The sequence below is a fragment of the Carettochelys insculpta genome, chromosome 15, assembly GCF_033958435.1.
Source record: "Carettochelys insculpta isolate YL-2023 chromosome 15, ASM3395843v1, whole genome shotgun sequence".
NCBI lineage: Eukaryota > Metazoa > Chordata > Testudines > Carettochelyidae > Carettochelys > Carettochelys insculpta.
In genome coordinates, this window is record NC_134151.1 from 21450667 (window position 1) to 21477467 (window position 26801).

The 26801-nt window shown below is 38.6% G+C and overlaps 1 protein-coding gene across 2 annotated transcripts in view; it reads left to right on the top strand.

The window, feature by feature from the left end:
- The window catches only part of NR3C1 (nuclear receptor subfamily 3 group C member 1), a 193955-nt gene that overhangs the window by 160768 nt on the left and 6386 nt on the right, over nucleotides 1–26801 (top strand). For both annotated transcript variants that reach the window (XM_075009950.1, XM_075009949.1), the window contains exons 5-6: nucleotides 10004–10282; nucleotides 15688–15832. In XM_075009950.1, coding sequence (XP_074866051.1) covers nucleotides 10004–10282; nucleotides 15688–15832 — 424 coding nt within the window. The remainder of the gene's footprint in view (nucleotides 1–10003; nucleotides 10283–15687; nucleotides 15833–26801) is intronic.

The following is a 26801-nucleotide window of genomic DNA, read 5'->3' on the forward strand; positions in this document are numbered from 1 at the left end:
CAAGAAGAAGTCATTATTGAATTTAAGCACCAGTGTTTGAGACAAGAACAGATGAATGTAAGCAGGCCATTAATAAATGTAGGCTTCAAATTAGGGAAAAAAACGAATTCATAGTTGCAGAACATGTTTAAATTCACACCCTACTTCATTCAAGATTAACTTTTATGTGTAAACAAGACCTAAATGTTGCTGTGGAAAGAAACATTTAATGTACATTTTCAGTTTGTCAAAATCAAGTTTTGCATTGATCATTTTAGAAATATGGTTGGCTGCCTTACAACCATCAAGAGACATATCTTTTACATTTCTTATTTTAACCTTAAGAAATGTTCTCCAGACCATCTGATATTTTTTTTAACTTGGAACCATGCAATTTTATTATAAAGTGATAGGCCCAAAATTATGTAGCAAGGACAAGGCTGTAGAGCTCTCCAGCACTCATAGCTGCTGAACATAGAAGGTTTATTGTTGTCTGTCATGGTTTGCTGCTTCAGAATTATTGCAGTTATAGACAGCACAACTTTTTCCATCCAGTCTTTAATTTGATTAATGTATATTTGTTCTTATACCATGGACTGTAATCTGTCAGTTGTGGTGCTTCATTTCTGCTATCCAAAAGGAGTCAGATAAGTGCAAAATAGGTTAATGGAAGCAATTACGAATCAGAACTCAGCTTACAACTAATGATTCACTGTTCGTAAATCTATCCCACTGAATCAGATTAACAGCAACTGTGTCATTAAATGTAAAAATGGCATTAAGTGACTAGAACTCTGTGTCTCATGAATACATGCCGATGTGCATACTTGAAGTTTCAGGTGCCATAAATTACTTCATCAGATTCAGCAAACTTCATCAGTTTGAGTATATATTTATCTGTAAGCAAAAGTTAAACATTAGTTTTATTTTAATTTAATGTTTTGAAACCTACTATTTTTAAAGTCAGAAAAATCAAATTATATAGTAAGAAAATGAGAAATACTTGCATTTGAAGCTAAGTGGAAAATTGAAAAGCAATACAGAGTTGAGTGTTTTGTATTCAAAAAACAAGATGGGTTTTTTTTCTTTTTTAAAGGAAGCTTCCAAATAAATAAAAGAGCAGCAAAACCAAGCAGTACGGGGAAAAGTTTATGGAAAAGTTTCTTGAAACCCTGTATTGGCATCTTTGACAGGATTACTGGCTTAGTGGATGAGGGGATGTAATGGACATGATATGATGTATTTTGATTTTGAGTAAGATTTCAATAAAGACCCCTCCCTTAAGGACATTTTCCTAAATAAACTAGCGAAAGAGGATTAAGGTGAAATTACTATAAAATGCTGCACAACTTGTTAAAAATTATATAAAGAGTGGGTATGGCTCATTTTCATACTGAGAACGTGTATCTCCCGGTGTCCTGGCTCTGGTGCTATCCAATATTTTCATTAGAGACCCAGTCAATGGGATGAAAATGTGCATATATACTTTCAGCTGATGCCAAATTGAGAGGCTTGCAAGCACTTTGGAGAACAATACTAAAATTGAAAATGACTTTGCTAAAGTAAGATTTGTTCTGAATTCAACAAGATGAAATTCAATAAAGATAAGTGCAAAGTACTGCACTTAAGAAGGAAAAATCACAACTACAAAATGGAGGCTGTGGTGCTACTACAACAAAGAAATGAGAATTAACATTTTTACTTGGATTAGAACAAAATCTCTGTCCAGGCTTTACGGCTAATTCTCAGTTCATCAACAGAATTGTTACCCTGAACTCTGACTGCATGCTCAAAATCAGCCCTTCAGTTCAGTTCATATATGCAGCCCCATCATAGGCAGGACCAACTGTTGTGTATTTGGGACTTTGATCTCCAGATTTTAGGGTGAACTGATAGTTGAGGGTGAAGAACACTACTCGTTTAATGGAACACCATTTGCTAGGGAATTACATAAAGAGAATAACCCCGGGAAGCCACATTGCCATCAGATGGTGCCATCGATCACCACTAGAGTAAAAATGTACTTTCATGTTTTCAAGCATGCTTCTACATCACTGACTGCATGCTGATCAGTGAACAAACACATTAATGCAGAAGACGTCTGGATGTACAGAGGCAATTGAGTAAAAACAAACCAGTGCTATTGAATTCTTCTGATGTTAGTTAATAATTTTCCCCAAAAAGTATCATGGGAAAATGACCGCTCTTATTCTAGGGTTCAGTATACTTATTGGTCGAGTAATGTGATTGCCTGAAAAGTTAAATGTTTTTAAGAATAAAAACACATCTTTAAAACTGAAAGGATAAATATTAGATGCGATAGAAATCTTGCTGCGTCCCCATGGAAGTTTCGTATTTTCATTTTGTGTGTATTTTTACCACTGAACAAAAATGTTCCTACATGCTTTGCCCATGTCCAGCAAGGCTGACAGCCATCAAGGGCCCTGAGGCAACGTATGGGGGTTTCCTCTGGGCCTCCAAAAGAGGTAGGGCCTTGGGCAAAAGGACCAGAGTAGCAGGTCCTCAGCACCACTTCCATCCCGCAGCTCTCAGAGCCGTATAGAGTGCCTGGCACAGCGCTCTAGCAGACCCCTTAAATTACCAGTCACCAGGCTAATTGCTCCCTTTGCCTCCCGCCTTCAGCAGGCCTGCCCATGCCAGAGTGAGTGGTGGTAGCAAACTGAGATTAAATAAGAAAAAGCTATTGATTATAAATGTCAATTAGCTGACCAGCTGTGCTATACTAGTAAAAATATATGGATTTTTGCCTATAAGGAGGCTCATCCTTGGCTATCCCCATGATTAACGATAATAATTTCTTCTGAAAAACATAAATTAGTAATTTTCTTTAAAAGTGAACTGCAAATATTTTATTCCCTCAGAAGATTCCCTGCTTAGGCCATTTCAGGGAAGAAAATAGTTAACATCTGTATCTAAACACACAGTGACATTAATCAAAATAAATATCTAAATTTCTTCTCAGTTCTTAGCTAAAATCAAATATAATTAGTTTATAGCTGATATATCCATTATTGGGTGTAGTTTCTTGCACTTCACATTATTTTTTTTTCTCTAATACCATTCTGTCCCACTATGATAATTTAAGCATTGACCCTCAAGGGCCAACTTGACCTTATTTTCAAATTTGACCTCATTTGCTTGTGAAAAAGGCTACATGTAAATTTTTGTGGGTCCATATTTGTACACTAGCTGGAATTTCAGACTTCAGTTTTCTTCTTCTGAATGACCATGAACATTTTTTTCTTTTCCTTTACACATCTGATGAAGTGAGTTGCCGTAATTGTTAATCTTTAAGGTACCACCTGACTCTTTGTTTCATTGAAACAGACTAATATAGCTATGTCTGAAACCTGTCATTGTGGAACATGTGGGTTTTTTTGTAACTTACTAGAAAAGTTTATCAAAATAAACTTAAAAGTATGTGAAAATTGTATGTTAAAGGAAAGGAAATAAACATCTTAGATAACTACATTTTGAAACTGAAATGATCCAGCAAATTTCAAATACTGGGAAGCATTGCTTTTAAAAATGATAGATTCTGCTGGATTTAATAAGCCATCTTGTAGGCATGACATTATTATTATTATTTACATTCTTCTTACACCAGTGTTGGCATACACCAGAAACTAGACCCTTGCATCCTTACATGTCACTAACTGCTGCTTCCTTCTGTTCTGTGGCATTGAGATGGTCTGTTCTATTCTACCCTCCCTGGTAAAGGTGGTACTTAAGGTTTTTCTTGGGTGCCCCTGTTTACTCTCATCAGCTGATTTCCCCTTGACTGCTGTAACATTACTTATATTTTTTTCAAGTTCAAAAACATGAAAAAGATATTTCTAAGTGTTCTGAGTGCTATAGAAAACTGTCTTTTCCTTTAAAAATGTGAACATTCATGTAATAAATGTAAAAAATGACAAGTGGGATTTTTTCAGGTATGTGGGGATGAAGGAGGGGTTTGCACCTCCTTCTGGGCACCCAACTGCACACATTTTAAAGAACAAAAAAGCAGTCCAGTAGCACTTTTAAAGAACATGAGTGTTTTTAAAGAGGGCAAGTGCAGAGCACTTTCCATTTATCAGGCCATTTTAAGGTGTCTCGAGTTGGACTCTGAGAAACTGAAGAAATAAAAATCAACAGAATTTAGGCAATAGGGATCATTTTTATATTGGTGCATGGATATTCCCTGTTTCTGATTTGGGTAGACTTTTTCCTTTATTATATATTGGTTATGTTGTAGTGTGTTTAATTTTAAAAGTATTTAGGGCAGTGTCCATGAGCAAGTAAATGTGGCTTCAAGATATAAAGCATCAGCAGCTTTGCCTGCCAAGTTTTGCTTTCCTTCTGCTTTCCATTTTATTGCTATTGATTTTGTTTTTGCTAGTGTCAAGAATGTTTACTCAGATTTAGTGATCAATCAAACAAGTAAAAAGGACAGTATATGAAAGGAAACATTTGCATGTTCTTTATTAAAAACTCTGGGAAGTCAAGACTGTTTCATTAATGTCAACTGCTAAGACCATTATCATTTTAACTGTTATAAAATGGGGATTATTTGTTAATTAATTTAGATCTTAAACTAACTATTAACCTTAGACCACCATCTTTGTGCACTTTTAAGTTTGTGCTGATGTAAGCTGTTGTAGGTTCTGAGAAGTAAGCTGATGTCTGCTATGCCTTTTTACACCATTTCTCCTGTAATGTAAAGTTTCGATGTTATTAACCATATGGGAAAACTATATATCAAATAACGTTTGTGGCTATCACTGCAAGCTCAGTCTTGAGAAATGCTGAACACATGCAATTGCCAGTAAGGGAATGAGAAGATTAGGAACTGAGTACCTCTTGTGGTTAGACGTACATAAAGGTATGCTATGCTATCACAAGAGGCCACCTAGAGAAAATATTTTTTCATTCTATAACTGTTAGGGAAAACCTCTACTGATTGGGGCAAAATTTGCAAACAGTTGTATTGGAGTCAGCCGCTCTTGTTGTGTCTTAAACAGTATAGACAAAGTCTTTGGAAACAAATCTTGGAAACGAATCAGTTTCAATAGCTAATAGACTCTGATACTTGGAATACATCTATAGTTGTCACAGTGATGTGTAATTTGCAAACAAGAGGGCAGTTGGTCTGACATGATATCTATATGAAGACACATCTGTGTAAATATTTGAGAAACCCTGTGCTATATCTTACAGAAGATACATGTTTAAAAACAGTGTCCTGGGGAAAAATACATTACTTCAGCATTTTATTCCATGGGTAATATTGGCATATTATTATGGGCTGCTTGCCTGACATTTTTCATTATAATAGATCTTGTTTTCAGTTACTTATTGCTTTGTCAAACTTCAGCCATTGAGGCAGAAATTTTCCATGAAGATTTGTGAAAATTGTAAGCCAAAATGTTTTAGTCATTTCTCAAAATAAGGATAGGAAAATATTTTGTTTTCCCACATATTAAAAAGTTCTTTTTTTTTAAAAATTCATTACTAATACTGTCAAACTTTATAATGGGCTTGAACCTGTCAAGTGTCAGGGATGTGCCATAACCCGATTTGCTCAAGTTGTAATCCTTTGGAAAAGTCACCATTTTCCCACGCATTATGGAGAATTGTGTTGGTTTTAGCAGTTAAATCTCAAAAAAGCACTTTTCTGAGACTCCTTGAGCCTCTCTTAGGGCTGACCGCATTCCGCTTGCATCACCTCCTCATGCTTCTTACATCTGATAGGACTGTGTGTATGGATGCTAGCTCAGGGTTACAGATGAGGGAGAGAAAGGAGTAGAATGAGACATGGAGTCTGACGAGACTTGGGGAGAAAGAAAGAGAGACTGGGAGCTAGGAGGAAAGGTGGCTAGAGCAGAGAGGCTGCAGCTATATCTACACTACAGCCAGGATCAGTGCTGTACTCTTGATGCACCAGTGGTTGATTTAGTGGGTCTAGTGAAGGCCTCCCAAATAGATAGTAGATTCCTCTCTGGTTGACCCCATATTCTATCTCTGATGAGAAGAATAAGGTAAGCCAATGGAAGGGTTTTTCCTATCAACTACCCACAGTGTGTAGAGCCTGTAGGGACTGTAACTCTGCCTGACATACATCAACTCCATCTAAGTTAGGCTTACCATGGTAGTGTGAATGCTACCATTAAGCTAGGGACCGTTAGGCATGGAACATGGATTGAGGAAGGGTAAAAGTAAGACAAAGAACTGGGGAAGAACTGGCCGTGGCTTCACAAAGAAAGTAGCTGAGGAGCCCGTCAGGGTGAGATTGGGACAAGGAGCTGAGGGGAAAGTGGGAGTATGGCTCTAAGATTAGATGAGGACCCTGAAAAGGGAAACTCCTGGGCAGTGAAGAGGAATCAGACAAGTAGTCCAGAGGGAAGAACTGGAACTGGCTTGACAAGGACATTGGGAACAAGGAGTTTGGGACAGGAGTGGAGAAATTGGAACTGCCTGGGGAAGGTTCATCCTGTGCAGTAAATGGGGCAAGGGGAGTGAGCCGAATATTAAGATTGTATATGAAACCTTTAACTGTGGCACCTCCTAACTTGAGTGATTGGCGATGAAATGATAATAACATTTTTTAATGTATTTTTGGGTGTAATTTTCTTTAGGATTAAAATGTTCTAAAATGGTTGAAAATTGCAATGTGATAATTTCTGAAGTCCTTCCAAATTAAAAAAAAATATATATATATAACATCAGTTTGATATTACTGATAGCTGTTTTTAAAAAATAAATTCCATAATTTTCTCCTACGCACCTCTTTTAATAATGTTGTTTATTAATATTAATTTCTGTTATTACTCTTAACACAAGTATCTGTCTTTACACAAGAATTGTGCTATGCTTGGTCTCAGATGATAAGATGGAAAAAAAGGAGAAATTGAAGAAAATATGTTACTCATTCTTGAAATATTGCAGAGTTGGAAAAGTATACTTTCTTGATTGTAAATTGCTATTGTAATAGTTAGCCCAAAAAGTCTCAAAATCTGGCATCAAAAACATAACATGTGAATAATACTGTGTATTGAGGAGAATGTCCATGACGGAATAGGGAAAAACAGTTTATTCAATAACCAAGCTATAAATCAGAGAACGAGTAACTGTGTTCAGAAGCGTGTTATCTTTTTCACACGAGCAGCATCTGACAACTCCCCTTAATAGCTTCCGTGTACATTTTGCTTGTTCAGCCTCCTAGGCACAGAGGTTGCTGCTGGAATAATTTGCATGAAAGAGATTAAAATACCTTCCTGATTTGCACATGGATGAATCCTCCAGTAAAGCAGTGACTCTGAATCTGGGATACTATAAAACTGAGGTGTAAAAATAATTGCAGAACTTGTAGGATTAACTACAATTCTAGGAAGCTATTTGAACAGAGACAGAGAACTGAAAAATCACTCTCTTCTGTTTAAAAATTGTATTGCCTCTCATACTACAGGTTGAACCTGTTTAGTCTGGCACCCTCAGGACTAACTAGTGCTGAACCAGAGAATTTGCTAACCACAGGAGGTCAATATTTTCTAGCAACACTACCCACACTTCCACTGCTTTTCTGGGTGCTTAGAAGACATTCAGAGATAAATTAGAGCTAAATGACCATACAGAACTCTGAGAACCAGGAATGGGGGCTGTAAACACCATTATGGGACTGTGGGAAACTTGGCCACAACCATGTTAAGTGAACATCAGGCTAACTAAAATTATGCTGGACCATGGATGTTGCTGTATCAGTGTGCTGGACTAGGAAGGTCCAGCCACTACAAAGCAACACTGAAATACAGTACTGAAAAATTGTAGGAAATAATATTTCTCTTGTTTTCTTTGGGCTGTTATTTTGCCAGTTTCACTTTATTGTCCAGATAATCACTTATGGCCTAATCTATAGACAGCTGCACTCACTCACTTGCCTAAGCGAGATTTTGAGCCTCTCACTCACACTGATGAATTCTCCACCTGAGTAATATTGCTGACTTCAGTGAAGTTGTTCAGGTAAATAAGGGTTAAAATTCTGTTTTTTTTTTTTTTATTTTTCTCCCCAAGATCGTTATGTTTATTTTTAGAGAGCAAGGGAGAGAGCATTTAAAATAAAAAAAAGTGTTTGTAAACTACAAAGGGGATTCTGCCCACATATAGTGTATGAAACTATTTTTCATTTAAAAATAAAAGGTTTTTTCACATTCCCAAAATATACCCCCATACTGTAAATCTAGACTTTTACATTTTCTGACTTTATATTCTGCTGCACCTGCTACCTTACGATTGTTGAAATGTATTTTTTCATTTAATTTTTTTAGTATATGTTACCTCCAAAAATTTAAAATCTGTAAAATCACTGAGTTATCAAATACATTTTCTGATAATGCATTAGTTATAATCAAGGCATTAGTTGGCATGGAGACATAGTAAAATTATCCATTTATATCACATTTCTTTAACATAAATTTTGTTCTTTAGACATTCTATATGGTAATGCAATGTTTTTAAATGCAATATCAATTTACTTCCAATATTCATTGTGAGTAACTTGTCTCTCCTAGACAAATTTATATTACTTACAGCTTGAGTAGAAATGGAATAATTGAAAAGTTATGGAATTTAAAACTGAGGTTTTTGGAGGAAGGCTCTGTATTATGTGTTCATTTGAACTTGTGGCATCTTTTTATATCAATGTATCCATTCAAAATGGTAACTGAGACAATTTCTATCATGATCTGTGACTTGTAATCATCTGGGCAATGGAGTGGATGCAATTAAAAGAGAAGTCATGGTCTCAGACTATGTGTTTTATTTTTTGACTTTGCAATGATGGTACATCAAATTATTAGGACGGAAAAATGTCCCTTGCCCCCTTAGATGTTATCCAAATGACATTCTTATGTGATGTTGGTATGTCTAGTATGTACCCCATTGCATACCAAGATGCGGACTTCAGAAAATAGTTTTGTTTCCTGTATTACAAAAAAATTACTAAATCTACACAGTTGGCAATCTACATTCTGGAGAGTCGCAAAGGAAACAGGAGACTCAATTACTTATGATATGCTAACAAACAGTCTTTCTATTTTAGAGTTGACATCTCTGGCAATATGATGCTTACGCTTTGTTTATCAGGAGAATATTTGTTACTGTTTAATTACTACAGCAGTTCTATTGCAGCTGTGTTGCCTGAGAAAATTTTCTTCTCCTGCCCTGTGCCATCCCCAAAAAGTGTTTTTCTTGGCTTTTAGTATTCATTAGCATCCTGTTTATGAAATGCAATTATCCTTTCTTCTGTGTGTTTTTCTGAAGTTCGCGTATTCGGTATGTGATAAAGTATTCAATCCTGCAAATAGTTAGTACAGCTTGAATCTCTCTAATCCAGCACCCTCAGGACCTGACTAATGCCGAAAGAGAGAATTTGCCCAACTACAGGAGTTAAATCTTGTCTAGAAGCATTACCAACAGTTCCACTGCTTACTGGGCTCTTAAAAGACGTTTAGAGGTAAATTACAGCTAAATAACAGCACAGAACACTGAGAGGCAGGACTGGTGGCTCCAAACAAACTTTATGGGACTGTGGGAAAGTTGTCCACATCCATGATAAGTGGTTATCCAGCTACCTAAAGTCATGCCAGATTATGGATGTTGCTGGATGAAACAGTTCTGGATTAGAGAGATTGAACCTATACTAAGTGAAGCTCAGTGTGGTGAGAAGCCATATTGAAATCTAGTGATCACACTCTATATGGTTTGCAGTGTCTGTCTTGTTGTATCTCTGATATATTAACTTGACTTCTCCTTTCTTGGAAATCTCTGAGATCAATCAGTTTCCAACAGGAATTTAGCTTTTACTTTTACATAAACCCGTGGAACAATATTTTAAAAGGTGCCAGTGACTCATATAAAGAAAAAGGGAGTATTTCTGTATAAACAACACTTCCTGTCTTATATTTTTATAGTTGTATAGCTTCCTTACTTTACTTAATTTACATGTAATTTCTAATACCTTCCCTAGCTCGAAAAACAAAGAAGAAGATAAAAGGAATTCAGCAGTCCAATGTGACAGCAGCCACGGATGCTTCTGAAAGTCCAGTGAGCAAGACTATAGTTCCTGCATCTCTGCCGCAGCTAACTCCTACCCTGATTTCCCTGCTAGAAGTCATTGAGCCAGAAGTTCTCCATTCAGGCTATGATAGTACACTACCTGACACAACATGGCATATACTGTCCGCTCTCAATATGCTAGGTGGACGGCAAGTGGTAGCTGCAGTAAAATGGGCAAAAGCAATACCAGGTAATATAGAAGTGTATTTAAATGTGTCAGATTTTGTACCAAATATAAATCTTTAATCTTCAACACTTTTCTGGGCTCTCTCTTACTGATTAATATCTTAGCGAAATTAAGTTTCGAATACCTATCAGTAAAACAGAATCTCTGGGTTTTTTTAGATTACACCGTGAGGTTAAATTAGCTTGGACTGTTCAGTCCCAGGGTGATAAAACAAACACATCACGTGAACAGCTTTTTAAAACGCTAACACAGAAAAAGCGAAGTCTTCCTGAGTCTGTTTCTATGGCAGTTTTGAATGTAGTGCTTCATTATTAATATTTAGCAAGAGGATTTCCATCATTTAGAGGGCAATGTATCTCCTGATCTCCTCCTCCTCAACTAAATTGTCCTGCATCTTTCTGTCTTCAGTTGCCGCTTGGTCCTACACTTTCCATTCATTACCACCTCTAGTCCTAGGCTAGGAATGAAGCCTGCATAGCTGCTTCCAAAAAATTGGGTGTGTGACATGCAAGGTTCTTGCTGCTGGCGGGGCTCCACACTCCTGATGGCTCCTTGCTGCATAGGACACCTGTCTGTGTCCCTGGGGCTGGGGCTGCCAGCAGGGCTCTGCACCCCTTCTGGCTCCCAACCCCAGAGCTGCTGGGGTTCCTCTGGCCAGGGCCCTGGGGCTAGAGCAGCCGGAGGTGCTCCATGCTGCAGCTGGCTCCCAGCCCTGCGGTTGCCAGGTTCCCCTGGGCCTGGCTGGTTCCCAGGGCTGGATCTGCTGGCAGGGCTCCACATCCCGGCCAACTCCCAGCCTTGGGGCTGCCAGGGTTTCCCTGGCCAGGTCCCTGGGGCTAAAGCTATTGGCAGGGCTGCCAGGGTTTCCCTGGCCAGGTCCCTGGGGCTAAAGCTATTGGCAGGGCTGCCAGGGTTCCCCTGGCCAGTCTAGGTCCCTGCAGCTGCATCTACCAGCAGGACTCCACTCCCCAGCCGGCTACCAGCCACAGGGCTAGCAGGGTCTCCCCAGACCCCTGCCGGGGAGCCCTGCTGGGGCTGCCGAAGTGACAGTACATGGGACTCATAAAGAGGAATTGCCAGTATGCTTCGCATTTGCAGATAAGGGTGCTGTAGTTACAACTTGCATTGGCTTGCTTTCACATAAGAAAAGAGGTAGCTAAATGAGTCCTCAAGTTCCAACATCGTATGATAGCATCCTCTTGTATGGCCTATCATTATCAGTTTAGGGACTGATAATGTGATCATGTTGAGCCTCTTGAAGAGCGATGAACAGGAAAGCTGTCACATCTGCTTTTGCTGTATTTGGTTCTAGCCAGTATATTAGCCTCTTGTTTCCATAAATTAAACCAATAAGTGATGTACAGTTACACATAGGTAAAGATACAATTACCCCCTCTTTTTACATGAAGGTCTCAACTTTTTCTGGAAAATAAATCTATTTGGAGTTGCAAGGAAAGACTAGATTCAAACAGTTAACGCTGGAAAAGGAAGGTTGAAATGTTCCTTATGGCTTATCTACATTAGGAAAATAATGTGAATAAAAAAAGGTGTGACGCTAAACAGGATTACTGTATATTCTGAGATAAAAGTGACTTTATTTTGAGCTAAACAATCTGCATCAGGCACACACTTTTTGGAATAAAAATATCTTTTACTTTGAATTACGATGTCCAGATGAGGAACTATTCTGTTTAAATTCCCAGTGTAGACAAGCTGTTATTCTTACAGAAGAGGATATTCCTTGAAAGGACATTCTCTTATTTCATGGTAATGTTACTAGTAACTCTTCTGATTGTACCAGGTCTCTTTAGCTTCCTTTTCTTGATCAGTCTATCAGGAAAGGAACACTGTGAAACAACAGTGTTTCATTTGATTAAGTTTGTTTACTCCTATTGCTTACAAGTTCTGCAGGATAGCCCTCCATTTGGGATACCATGGTTGCTGTGAAAATGTTTATGATGGCCCAAGGACAATTACCTCAGTCAGTAAATAAATGGGGTTCCCAGTATTGATTGTACATATTCCTGGCAGTTTCATCATGACATAATCTTCAATTCAAAATTCATCTTTGATTCCAGGAAAATCTTGGAGTGTTGGTGACCCTAGAAATAAACAATGCAAGCAAATGTAACTGTTAAAGAAGAAAGATCCTTTTGTTATAGTTACTTCACAATAAAGAATGATGAAATAAATCTATAGAAAATTAAGATGAGCTGTATCCTGAAGGTTTTATTTCAGGAAAGTTTTGCCTGAGCAAAGTTTGAGTAGGAATTACAAGGCCTGATCCAGTAGGCTTGAAATAAATTCTAAATTGTATTACTAAAGTTTTGTGAAATTAGCAATATGGAGGGTTTTTTACTATCCTCAAAGTTGGACTACCTTTATTTTGTAGTAGACTAGATTAAGAAGCTATATAATTTGGTGATATGTTAATTGACTAGACATTACCATTTTAAACATTTAAAGGGAAATAGCACTGCAGTGACCTTTATAGGATGCCAAGTATCTGGTGGCATTAAATAAAGTCAACTTAAATCTAAATTTCAGTATATCAGAAAATCTTGCTAAAAGCAGAACATTCTTGACATGATCTACCTCTGTAGATTAAAAACTGCCTACAATGTAAATCTGCTCAGGGGAAAAAATTTAAAATATAACACATTTCTTCATTATTTTTATTGGCCCTATTCATTCTTTATATTGCTGTAATGTTACAAGCAGTTAGTGACATATTCTGTGATTTGTGACTGTGGAGTAAAACCACTGTTAAATAGAGAGAGTTTATTGGCTGGTAGACTTCAGTCTGAAGTTACTGTAATGTTTACACAAGACAGTTGAACCAGTTTGTCTGCTTATGAGGCTATAACTTAATTAGTCATCATTTGTAGAATATTTTTCTTTCACCTGCATTTCCAGTGACGTGCAAAAATATTTTCTAAAATTTTAATATTATACTCCCTTCTGATTTTTGTAATACTTTTCAAGACATCTCCAAGTGACACAGATTCTTTCAGGAAGCAACAATCACTTGAAAGTTAGGGGTGGAATGTGGATATGCAATTACATTGGAAGGGTAGAAGGGAAATAACTTACTCAGGGTAAAGTATATAGTCCATTGGAAAAGTTATCCTTCCTGTTACTTATCCTTTTCAGTGTATTACTGTTTTCTGTTTAATTAAAACCTATGAAAGGCCACAAATTTAAACCAATTCAAGAGTTTAGTCATGTTAAATACTACAAAGTCTGAAGACTGGCCATCTTCTTCTTGGCGGTCACTCAATAATGAGTAGGGCATCTTCATGTCACCCTCCTATTTATGAGTCCGTTGATGACTGATCACCCCAATTCTGGAGCTGCAGATCTTATCACAGAAGAGGCAGGTGTTGGTAGCTGTTGGAGGGATGTGGGGCAGTTTTTGACACTCTTTTCTACTTCTCCATCTCTCCTTGTCTGCACTGCAGTGGGACCTTTCAGATTGCACCACCCCCTCATGGATTAGTGTTCTCCACTGGGGATGATCTTGGGCAAGGTTTTCCCAAGTGTCAACACCAATATTGCACTTTTTCATATGTGCTTTCAGTAAGTCCTTATATTGTTTCTGCTGGCCCCCAATGCTCCATTGTTCTTTCTCTGATTCCGAGAAAAGATTCTGTTTTGGGAGGTGCTGATCAGACATCCAAGCCACATGATGACCAGTCCAGCGAAGTTGTTGATGAGTGATAATGGCTTCAATGCTGGTCATGTTCAGTTCTTCCAGGATGCTGGTGTTTGTGCGCCTGTCATCCCAAGAGATATTTAGGATTCTCCTGCGGCAGTGTTGATGATATTGTTCAAGTGCCGTAAAATAACACTTGTATGTTGTCCAGGTTTCACATGCATACAGTAGCATTGGCACAACCACTGCACAGCATACAAGGAGCTTTGTCTGGGATAGATGTCCCAGTTCTTGAAGGCCCTCTGTCTCACCAGGCAAAAGCAGAGCTTGCATGGCTCAGACAATGCTGGATTTCCACATCAATGTCAACTTTAGCCAAAAGATGACTTCCAAGGTATGGGAAGTACTCCACATTTTCCAGCAGTTCTCCACTGACTTTAATAGAAGATTGGATGAGATTGTCCAGTTGGTGAAGATTACCATCAATGAGGTAAAGTGTCATGGTGATGAAGATGCAGAACATTGATGGGGTAATGATGCAGCCTTGCTTGATTCCCATTTTGACCTCAAAGGGGTCTCTTTTGGATCCATTGTTGCTTAATACAGTGGCAGTCATGTTGTCATGATGCAGCCTGAAAATGATAATGAACTTCTTTGGAGCAGCTGATCTTTGAGAGCTACTATTGACTGAGTTGAATGCTTTGATCAGGTCAATGAAATTCATGTTGAAGGCTTTGTTGTGTTCACGACATTTTTCTTGCAGTTGTTGGGAAGTGAAGATCATATCCGCTGTTCCTCAGAATGGTCAGAAGCCAGACTGGAATTCTGGGAGAATTTCTTCTGACAGTGGCAGGAGTCAGTTTGCAAGGATTTGAGCCAAGATTTTCCCTGCCGTTGCAAGGAGGGAGATGCCACGGTAGTTTCCACAGTCCAGCTTGTTATTCTTCTTGAAAAGACTCATTTATCAGTGTGTCTCTGAAATCTTGTGGCATCTGCTCCCTATCTCAGATCCTGAGAATGAGGAAGTGAAGCTGTTTGTGGAGCTCTGACCCACCTGCTTTGAATACTTCGGTGGGGATTCAGTCTAGTCCTATTGACTTGTTGCACTTCATCACTTTGGCAGCGTGGACCTCAGTCAGGGTAGGAAGTGTTGCAAGATCATCTCTAGGTGGTTGCTGAGCGGCTTAGTCAAGGGAAGACTGGTAGAGAGATTTTGATTGTAACCACATTAAGTTGGGTCTTGTAGGTGTACTACTTCATCTCTGAATAAACAATTTTTGTAGACTTATTAAGGATTCATTACAGTTGTATGCTAAACAGTTGAATATAATCTTAATAACTTCAAAGTTATGCTGAAGTTTTGCATATTTCCTTAATCAAGAGCAAGAGTTTGCAGGTAAGAAGGCACTGTATTGGTACTTTTAATCTCATCTCTTCATCTTTCTTATCACCACTAGCACATTCTGCTCTTCCTCGTTGTACAGATGAACTTTTAGTTAGATCAGATAACTTAACATCTAATAACATAAAATACAGAAGTACTTGATTATGTCTTTTTTTATTGCAGTTTGATACAATTTTGATGTCTTCAAATCTGCGTACTGCTATAAGTGGAGAAAAAATTTAAACACATTTTAATATACTGCTGAGTGTTAATAACACTTTATTTGTGATTGTGATTGTTTAAAAGGAGCATTTCCCAAACTTGATGTTGATGTGTTCAGTGCCTGTTCTGTTCTATTTTGTATTTTAGGTTTCCGAAATTTACATTTGGATGACCAAATGATCCTTCTGCAGTACTCATGGATGTTCCTGATGTCATTTGCTCTAGGATGGAGATCATATAAACAATCAAATGGAAACCTGCTGTGTTTTGCTCCAGATCTGGTTATTAATGAGTGAGTAGCATGAGTCATTTTCCCTGTATGCTAGAGCTGTGTTAAACTCTCTGAAACATTTTTCTGCCACAAGAGTACTCTTTTAAAGAGAATGAATACTACTACTATATATTGCTACATAACAAACGTGTGCAAGGAATCACTGCAGTACTGACATTGTCAGCTGAAGTAACGGTCTTTTGGAGATAGCTGAAAGTTTGTGTTTCTGTCTAGAATAGTGTGGGGATTGATGGGTGGGTAGATGGATGGATTCTATATTGCTGATGCAACTGCAGCATTCATTATAATAGTTCTATAGGTTGAGGAAAATGACGACAACAGGATGTTTTTTCTTAAATTTTTTCATTGTAAAAAGAATATTGGCGAATGGTGGAAGCACCTCACAATAACATAATACTATCATTATCCCTGGGTGGATCAGTTAAATCAGTTGGTTGCAGTCTGTATGATGGTGGATAGTTAAAATGTTTGCTGAAGTAGAATGCACAAAAAAGAGAATTTTACAAAGCAATTTAAAGAATTGTGTAGCTAATCCTGCTTCTGTGTCATCCTAATTGCACAAGTTGGCCTGTGGATTGTGCTTGTAATTCCATAGCTGTTCTGTTTCAAACTCGCTAATAGGAATCTACTGTAAAACTGCAGATTGCAGAAAAGTCACAGATTTTAGACAAATCCTGTGTTTAGGTCAACAAAATAACCAAATTTATCCATTTTCAGAAAAATTTGTGGTGGGTAGTTATCATGCATTTTTTGAGTAATTTACTAGAGCATTTGGACTTTTTTTTTCCCTCTTGTACTTACGCATTCTCCTCTGGTTGCTTTATTGTAAGTTGTGAGCAAATCCATTCAAGACAGTGGAACTACACTAGCATATTAATCTAAAAGAAAATTAATTGTTTTAGTTGTTGATACTTTGATGCCACAATGAAAAACAGCTTTTGTAGTTTTAAAATCAGATTTGTGTGTACATACTAACTTCATTTTAAATCATATGTATCTATTGCGTGGGTAGTGTTTTCAAAAGGCTGAGGAACCATTATAAAAATAGTTTATACGTTTTCTCATCCACTGTAGCACCACTTAAACAAGACTTCATCTTCTTGGTATGTCTAGAGATGTTTGATTTTTTTTTTGTTCGGTTTTTTTTTCTAGTAGTCTGAATACAGTAGAAACTGTCTTGTAAAATGTTGCACATTAGTTTTAATTTTTTTTTAAAAAAAGAAGGTGAAAAATCAGCTGTTCCCTGAAAATATATATAATCATTGAAGATGAAAAACAGTACCTGGAAAAAGATACAAAACATATTAATTACCCAACAGATTAGGATGGCTTCAAGGTAGACTGGGCAATCAAGTAGATAAATTGATAACATAAAAATATTTATGAATTTTAAATATTTATATTAATATTTCCATCTTAATGGCTTTAGAAAGAAACACAAAAAGGATTTATACCACAAATCAGAACAATGTCCAAATATATATTGTTTGAAGGCTGAGTCAGAAACTGTTAGGGAAGCATGACGGTGGTCTGACAGAGACCCATTCTGCTCTTTTATATTTTGAACCATTTTATCCTAATAAGTTGAGTGTGTTAAAAGTTTATGCCACCTAAAAATATATGTATCTTACTTGCCTCTCTCACATGAGGTAAATCTTCCCTTGGGTAGCAGAGCTGACAGGCACCTGGGGTCCTTGGGCAAACTGGGTGGGGGAGCCAAGGGCAGTCACCCTTAGTAACGCCGGCACCATGTTGCTGTGCTCCACATAGAGCCGCCCTACCAGCGCTTCCAAGGGGCCGGGAGCTCCAGCCACCATCGTTGCAGTGGCCAGAGCTCCAGGCTCCCTTGAAAGGCCAGGCCTGGGGCAGCTGCCTTTTCCCCACTTTCCCATGGTGTGCCTGCCCTTGGAAAAGAGGTGATGGGATCATATTGCAGATACTATGGTGCATGAGGCCATGTAAGTATCTAACAGATAAATAGTAACTATGATAAATAGTGTTTGAATAGCACTGTGTATTTTCAGACACTGATTTTTCCCATGCTCTCTGTTTAGGTAAATAATATAACTGTGGTAGAGCCATTCTTTTGTTTAAAAAAAAATACAATTTTCTACATTTATATTAAACTGCCTTGCTGTATTTCTTTTTAAATAAAATGTTTTGTGGGTAGGTGCTCTTTACTGAATTGTTGAAAACTTCTGAAGGTAAGATTTTAAATGTTTCCTTTTTTATTTTATTTTACCCTTTCATATGGGTTTGAGTCTTGTTGGGTAAGACAACTTAGAGGGTGGTGGTTCCTTCTGTTTGATAGAAAAGCTAAAGCAGGAGCAGGGAGGCTAAGTTAAGAAACAGTGCTGCTGCCTGTGCATTTCAGTCAGGTGAAACCAGTATATGACTGCTATGTGTGTGGTATTTCCGACAATATTTGGTTTCTTCTAAATATAACACCATATTTTTAAGTTACAGGATAATTTGTAACTTAGGTGTAAGGGCTAAGACCCTTCTTTCTACTTGAGATGGATCTCAGTGGAATTATCTACTACCTCAGCTTTAAACCTTGTCTAAGGAATAGAAGTTGTCAAAATATTCTACAGTAATTATTTCAGATAATCTTCCATAGCTTCAGCTCCAGTGGTTCAGCAGTTCTGGGAAAGCTTGTATTCCTACCATCACGTTGTCTAAACCTATCCCAAAGTAACTGGAAGCACTGGAGGAAGGATGTGTGTACAGTAAAACCCTGACTTACGTCATTTTGAATTACGTGTTTATTGGATTAATGTGAGTTGAAATGAACAAATGAATGGTAAAGGGAAACCCTAGATGTGCATCACTTGTGTATATATGCGAACACATGCTCCTGGGGTTCCTGGCAGCAATGGGGGCTGTCCAGAGCACAGCTCCACTGCCAGCTCCACCCCCAGGGAGCCACTTGGCCTGGGTGGGAATCTCCAGCAGCCACAGGGGCTGGGAGCTCAGTGAGGCACAATGCTTTGCCCCAGCTCCACCCCCAAGGAGCCACCATGGCCTGGGGTATCTCTGGCAGTAAGGGGGCTGGGATCTGGATGGAGTAGTGCACCCCGCCCAGCCCTGTTACTGCCGGGGATCCCCCCCCCTACCTGGTCACGGCAGTTCCTTGGGGCTGGAGCTGGGGTAGAGCGCTGCTCCCTGACTTGGTGCAGCCGGTCTCTGGCTTCCCTCAGCTGGGGGAGCTGTGGGGTGGCAGATTGGTGCAGCTGTTTCCCAGCTGGGGGGCAGACTGGCACAGCAGCACAGCTGCTCCTCACATTCCCCTGGCTGGGGGAGCTGGGGACTTGAGCCAACAGGTGGAGTGCTGCGCTGCCTGGCCTCCTCACAGCTGCTTTGTTACTGGAGATTGCCCCAGCCAGGTGGCTCACGGGGCAAGTTGGGGGGTTGTAGTAGGCATTGCTGGTCCTGCCAGGCCCCATAGCTGCTGGGGATTCCCCTCCGCGTGGCTGGAGCTGGTGGGGGTTGTGATGTCTCTCTCTCTCTCTCACACACACACACACACACACACACCCCTTGCACAAACTCTGCGGTTGACTAGGCATGCAACCTGTGCATAAGTCAGGGTTTTGCTATAATGTTCTCTAGCCAGGGAGAAAACAAATTAGAGAATTCCTAATGCAGCATATTAGCATCAAATTTGAATAAGTCACTTTCTGTGTTGTATTGCTAAGCTTTAGAGCCTGATTTCCAGAAATAGTGAACATCCATAACTTCAGTGGAAGGCAAGAAGAATTTCAGTTGATTCTGAAAATTAGGCCCTAATTCACATGAATTTTAGAGGTGATATTACTATGCTAAAATAATGTTCAGGATGAATGTGAAATCAAGATGAACCAATTGTGTAATAATAACCAATGATTTTAGCTGTTTAAAATAATGACTGTAAGGATGAACTGTCAGGGCACCAACATTTGCCATGTTACCTTGGACAAAATACTCAAGGCCCAGTCCTTCACCACTGAACCCAGTGTGACTTTGATTTCCCTGTGAGCAAAAGTGGCTTCAGTTTCCCCATATTTAAAATAGCCAACTCAGTTGTGAGAGTTTTGAGACTTGTTTAATGCAGTTAAACTACTTTGAGATTGTTAGACAGAAGGCATTGTAGAAGCAGAAAGTATTACATTGTTTAAAGAATTTTCCTCCAGTTCTGTCTTTGTTTGCTGACCGGAGCCAGTAATTCTTTTAGTTTCAATATAATTGGTCATTTGTTTCAAATATCTTTTCATGTGTTCATTTCATTTTTTTTTGTGCATATATTTGTCCTACCGTTTGCAAACATTTATCATTCCTAGTAGTAATTATGTTGTAAAAGCCTTGAAGTTTTGCCCTTCTCACACTGTTCATGTATTAAAATGTTTTGAATATGCCTTTGTTGCATAGCTGAAACCTTCATGGGGTTACTTATGCTGATACTATTGGTAATAGGGTTAACACCATCTAAAGCCTTAAACTGGTCCACAAAATTTTTTACCTTTTGAAAGCTTCAATATTTGATATAGTTAAATATGCATAAAACTTTACAGGCAAAAGCAGCGTGACTTCAATGAGCTTACAGTCTGAGTAATAGACTAACACCTATGGTTAATTCTCAGACACAACTAATTTATTTCCATAATTTAATTATAATCTTGAAATATTTTTTGCGTATACAGTTTCATTAATTTTGAATAATGGATGTATGCTAAGAGATTAAATTAGCCAGGGGCTTGTGGCATTGTATGTTACAGGAGTGGCACTTTCTAACTCCTTGTTTTCGGTATGTTACATATTCCGTAGCATGTTACATGCTGAAATTTCTCAAATATCACTTGTCATTAAGTTGTAGATGTTGCTGAATGAAGTATGACAATTGTCAAAAAATGCAAAAAAAAAATGCACAACTGCTATACAATAAAAAATTAAGAATATATTAAACTGAGACTATAAGGATAACTCTGGGCTTTGTAGACAAAATATAATCACCAAAGCTAGAGATTTTAGGTAGGATGTCAGGGTAGTCGCCCGCCCGCCCACACACACACACACACACACAATATGCCTTAGAATTTTTAAAAAGCACAGTTGGCCAGCGCCACGTCTTCACATGTGACCCAAAAGATGGCCAGCTGAATCACAGCATTCCTTAATACTGTGTGGGGCTTTGGTTCAATATTAACTCAAAAGCAGGACAACTGTCTGTTGAATCGCTAACGTCACTTTCTGTTGAAGTTAGGGGTGTTTTGAATGCCTGACATGCAGGTGTGAACCGGTCTCAACCCTACTTAATCTAAATAATAGAATATAATGACAATCCAAGGTAGAGTGGTAAATTTCATTTGTTGGAGGAGCCAGGTTTTAACATTTCCAGACATTTTGAATTATGTAATATTCAATTATTTGAAAATGAAAGGTGCTGTTTAGTATTATCAGAATTCTAGCATAGTGTAGCATTGACCTTGGGTTTTTTAATAGTACACTCATCCCTCACTATACAAGCACAGTTGGTTCCCAACTTTCTGCTCGTAGACGAAAACTTGGGACACTAAATTACCATTAAAATATATATAAAAGTCTCTGGTTGGTTCCTACTGCTCCTTACTCAGCAAAGGAGTGGCAGCATGTGGCGCTGCTTTTGAAAGGTAAGTGAACCTTGGGTTTGGAGGCGGGTTGAGGAGGGTTAAAGGCTGGGGGCAGTTTGGGGCAATGAGCAGGAGGCAAGGTTAAATCCTGGTGGCAGGCTGGGTGCATGGGATGGATGGGGGCGTTAAGGCTGCAGTGGGTTGGGTCCATGGGGTGGACAGAGAAGGGGGCGTTGAGGCTGCTGCAGGTTGGGTGTGGGGGGGTTAAAGCTGCAGCAGATTTGGGTCTGTGGGCCAGCAGCGAGATCACGCTGCAGCAGGTTGGGTGTGCGGGGCCGGCAGAGGGGTTGGACTGTGGTGGGTTGGGTGTGCAGGGCCAGTGGGCTTGCAGACTGAGGCGGGTTGGGTGTGCAGGGCTGGCGAGGGGGTCAGGCTGCAGCAGGTTGGGTGTGTGGGGCTGGTGGAGGGGTCAGGCTGAGGCAGGTTGGAGCCACAGGTAGGGGGGTAAGGCTCGTATTAGCAGAGGGAGTTTGCTCCTCTAGTGGGCAAAGGTAAGTATATGTGTCCTTCATTTTAGCGAGTATTCGTAAGTAAAGTACTCATTTAACAAGGGATGAGTGTAATTTTTCTTTGTGAATTACTGATATTTTAGCATCGAATTCTGAAAGTTGAAGGCAATCAGCACCTGTGAAGAGATGTCCAGTGCCCAGTGAATCAGGCACTTACTCTTTATTGGTTACAGTATCAGGATCATATATATAGTGTTTGATCTCTCTATCTCTGTGCAAGCAAAATGGATTAGCCGGAAACTATTTATTTCAATGAAGCAACACAGGCATTAGAATTCTACACCGGAGCTCTGACTTTCCATGCAATATTGCGGAATTCTAACAAGAAAAGAAAAATATTTGGAAATAGGAGGTACCTGAGATTTCCATCTTGAGGCATGAAATAGCCTACAACATTTCTGTATTCCCATCCTTTTATATTGCACAACATTTTCTGTTGGCAACTATAAAAGTAATCATCTGTTTTGGCCTCACATATGTTTAATTTCAGTTACAGGCAAATAGTGTTTCATTAGGTGCTTTCCCTATTTGAAGTAGAATTGTCTGCTCCTTTTCTTGATCCATATCGTACTAAATTAAATTAATTTCAGGAGATGATACTTTTCTTTTAGCTAACTATTGCATAACTGAAGATTTGGCAAGATCCTGCAGGCTGTAGGGCCTCATGCAGGAGGGGTGGACTATATTTGTTAAATCATAGAGAACTGTGGCAAAAAAAAAAAATTCTGTTTGTAAGACTCATTACAACAATAAAAATAGGTTGCATAGAACATGGTGTGAAATTATCATGTTGAAGTACTTACATAAGCAGTGAAAAGTGTTTTTAATCTATAGTGCTCTTCACCCAAATATTTCTGGTTACCTGACAAACAACAAACGTGGTTTCACAGTACCTGTTTGATGAAGGAAAGAAATAGCGTTTGTGTTCCATAGTTCCCCACCAACAATATGAGGGTAAATGATGTGACCAAAGTCACAAGGGAAGTCTGTTGCTGAGTGAGGAATTTTTGTTGCTTCTTGATTTACAGTTCCAAATTCTAGCCAATTCATGTATTCATATATGTACATATTTTTGAATTTTACTGTTGCAAAACTTTTAATCAGAACCTGAGTAGAAGAGGCAATTTTAGAATACAAAGCTGAGAAATGTGAAATCCTTATTAAAATCCTTTCCTTCCCTCAGTTTGCACTCTGACGGCATTTAGAAGTATTATATTTATTGGCAGTGCAAGTTGTTAATAATCACAGTATTTTAATAATTTGAAATGATTGATTAGGACTTCATCAGATCCCATCTTTATGTATCATCGCTCCCCTTAAAGCCACAGAGAAGGTAGAGCTGGTCTTAAGCTATTTCCTGTACAAAGATAAAACCATAATTTGCTGCAAGGATAATGCATAGAAAAAGTTACTAAGCTGAACTGATTCAGAGACTTAAAGGCTACATCTATGTGGGCAGCCTCTGTCAACCAAACTGGGCTTTTGTTGACAAAATATGCCAAGCATCTACATGTTTAAAGCACTCTGTCAACAGTTCGTCAACAAAACTCAGCTGTTCAGCCGGCAGTATTATACCTCTTCCCAATCAGGTATAACGCTGCTGTTGACATTGTTTTGTCGACAGAGTGCCCATGTAGACACTTCTGACGACAGAGATGGCTTATGGTTCCCTGGGAGCCCTGTTTGCAGAGCTTACAGTAAGCCATTCTGTTGAGAGAGGGCAAGGCAGTCTGGCTGCTGTCTGTCAGCAGAACAGCTTGCTCTCTTGAGCCACTTTTGTGTATATTCTGTTGACGGAGGTACTGCTGAGATTTCTCTGTTGACAGTAGCTGCCTATGTAGATGTAGCTGAACAGTATTATATATTACTCCTATCATATTAGCAGTGTGTGATTCAGGGGCACATCAAAAATTGTGAATAATTCTCATATAAAGAAAGAACATGACAAAAAATGTTAGCTGTTTTTTAGCTGTACAGTTGTAGACAGGTATATTTTATATTTTTTGTGCGTATTATCTAATCAGTTCTTGAGATTTAAAGGCTCATCAACATGGTGCTTGAGGGGGAGAAATTATCTGCTAATGCTATTCCACAAATAAAGGAATTGAATAAGTGTGTAGAATGTTTATAATCCTTTCTATCTCAGCTACTCGTGTGTCTCACCCCATTCTTCCCATTTCATCATTAGTGTATTTATTAACACAGCACCCTATGAGTATTGTCTGTATTTCTCAGTTAAGTGCTGAGGTGCAGATTGTTTAAGGGGCAAATATTTTAGAAAAATTTAGGCTTCTCAATTTTCAAGAGCATCTACGTCAGCGGCGGGCAACTTGTGACCCATGTCCACATGCAGCCCATTAGGTAATCTTATTGATTGAAGGCAGCTAGACATTTTTGTTGACATTGGCAATCAGCGGACACCTCCCCCTACAGCTCCTAGTGGACATTATTCACTGCTCCTAGCCAATGAGAGAGAGTTCCCAGAGGAAGGAACTACAGGGATGTGTTGGCCATTGTTTTCCACAGTTTCTGTCTGCCTGGGAGATGCCTATGGATGCTTAATATTAGCAAAATGTCTCATAGCCCACAATCACATAACTGTCATTACCCACCAATAATCTAAATTCCTAGTAGTCATTGAAACAAAAATTTCTTTAACCCTCCCTCCACCCCCCCCCCAAAAAAAAAACCATTGGAAGGGAGTACAAAATCTAATTTTAAAAATTATCCCCACGTGGGAGCCATTCCCCTTTGTGAAGTAACATTTTAATACTTAAGAAATGCATCGCATTACATCTTGAAATGTGGAAAAACCATATCCAAGGTGTGTATGTGTATTGGCTTACAGATAACTACTATGGCATGTGCTTATAAGGCCCATTTTAAAAAGGTGTGGTGGAGCTTGGCAACCCAATATATCTGAATCTCCAAAACATGTTTAAGAATTTTGTCTCTATGAGAATGTAAAATTGTACACTGTTGTAACATTACCATCAAAAATTGCCATGCAAAATAAACACTTTTTATATCACAGCACGCATCAACATATTTCAACTACAGTCTTCAAGGCAAGGCCTCCCAATGGTATATGAATCATATTAAGCAAAAGCAAGTCACATGCAGTTGCAGTCATGAAGCAGTATAGGGCGTGTAATGACTGCATGACCTTATAAAGAGACTTTTATAAATCATGTCTTAAAACTCCTATTCTCATTTTCCTGCTCACTACCTGAGCAGCTCTCTGTTCTTATCTCTGTCTGTTCCTGTTTCATTTGTTCCACAGTTGTATACAAGCTATAAAGCATTATGTAAGTGGAAAGAAAAAAATTGAAGTATTTTGGCATTTTGAAAAATGTTAAATGGCATGATTTTCATATTCCCAGAACAATTTTTTTTAAAAGAATGTGATTGTAAGTCAGACTGTTGAACAGCTGACTGATTCAGGGTGTCAGCACCTTGTTTATTGATTTTATTTGTTCATTAATAAAACTGAGTGACTCATATCAAATGCTGAAAATCACATCTTTGACTCCCTCTTGTGTCCCAGACAAACCTCATATGCCCTTTAACTGTAAATTACATAGATTGTAACTAATGTTGTATAGTCTTTGTAAAATTTAGACTAATTCAAAGAAGGCAGTCTTTAAAACAGAACATTATAATCCACATAGCTACGTAATCTTTCTAATAAAATTGTATGTGCTTTTGCTGTGCATGGGAGCTATGGTGTTCAGATGGTTTATGACTGGTGATGGTTTCCGCCATTGTAATATAAAGTAGACATACAGCACAGTGCACTTTGAATCATAGTATATGCATTGAGAGGTGGGATTTTCTAATGGCAGTGTGTTTCTAATGTTAGCGCTTACTCAGCAATTCTAGACCTTTATGCATTAGTATCCATTTCTTGCTTTTAGAGACTGGCCAATTATTTTATGTGTGAAACACACAGCCCATGTCTACGCTTGCTCCCTACTTCAAAGGGGGCATGGAAATGACATGGACCAGGGAATATCAATGAGGTGCTGCCATGCATATGCAGCACCTCTTTAGCGTAATGGCAGCTGTGCAAATTTCAAAGCTGCTAACTTTCCAGTGCTGACAGGTAATCTAGCCATGGGCTCTTCAAAATATGCACCCAACTTCAAAATTCCCTTGCTCCCAAAACAAACTAGGAGTAAGTTTTAAAATCATATCAGTTTTAAAATCGCTATCAACAAGAGCGACAGAAGAGGAATAAGTAATAAATCGTTTATTTTAGTTAATGGTCCACTTATAAGAAATAGCAATAATTACATACTTAAAAGGAAAACCTCTCTTTAATTACACTCTAATTGCAATGTAATTACTCTGTAGTTCCCAAAGTCACCTCGATAAGCATTATCTGTGTTACTGTTTTGCTATTCTGACACTATTGGTATAGGTATATACTCCCTCTTGGACCTCTCATTACTGTGTGTCATACCTAATTATAAATTCTTTGCACTTTGAGTATGTTACTTTTCAGGCACAGTCCAAAATTAGGCTGTGCTAGTTACAGTAATTAAATATTAGTCCCAATTTATAAGTAGATAAACACATTCATAAAATTGTTAAATTATGTGTAAGGGATAGTAATGGAAAAGAACCCAAGTTCCCAGGCTCTTGCTTGGTTCCTGCTTCATCATTTGTGCATAATCCTTTTGTCCTGTTCCTTCTCTTCTGTGCTTCACTGTGGCAGCTGAGATCATCTGATGCCAGGAGATCTCAGAATAGAACGTCTGGGACCTGCTCCCAGACTGTTTTCCAACATTGAAAACTCTCCACTGAATTAGC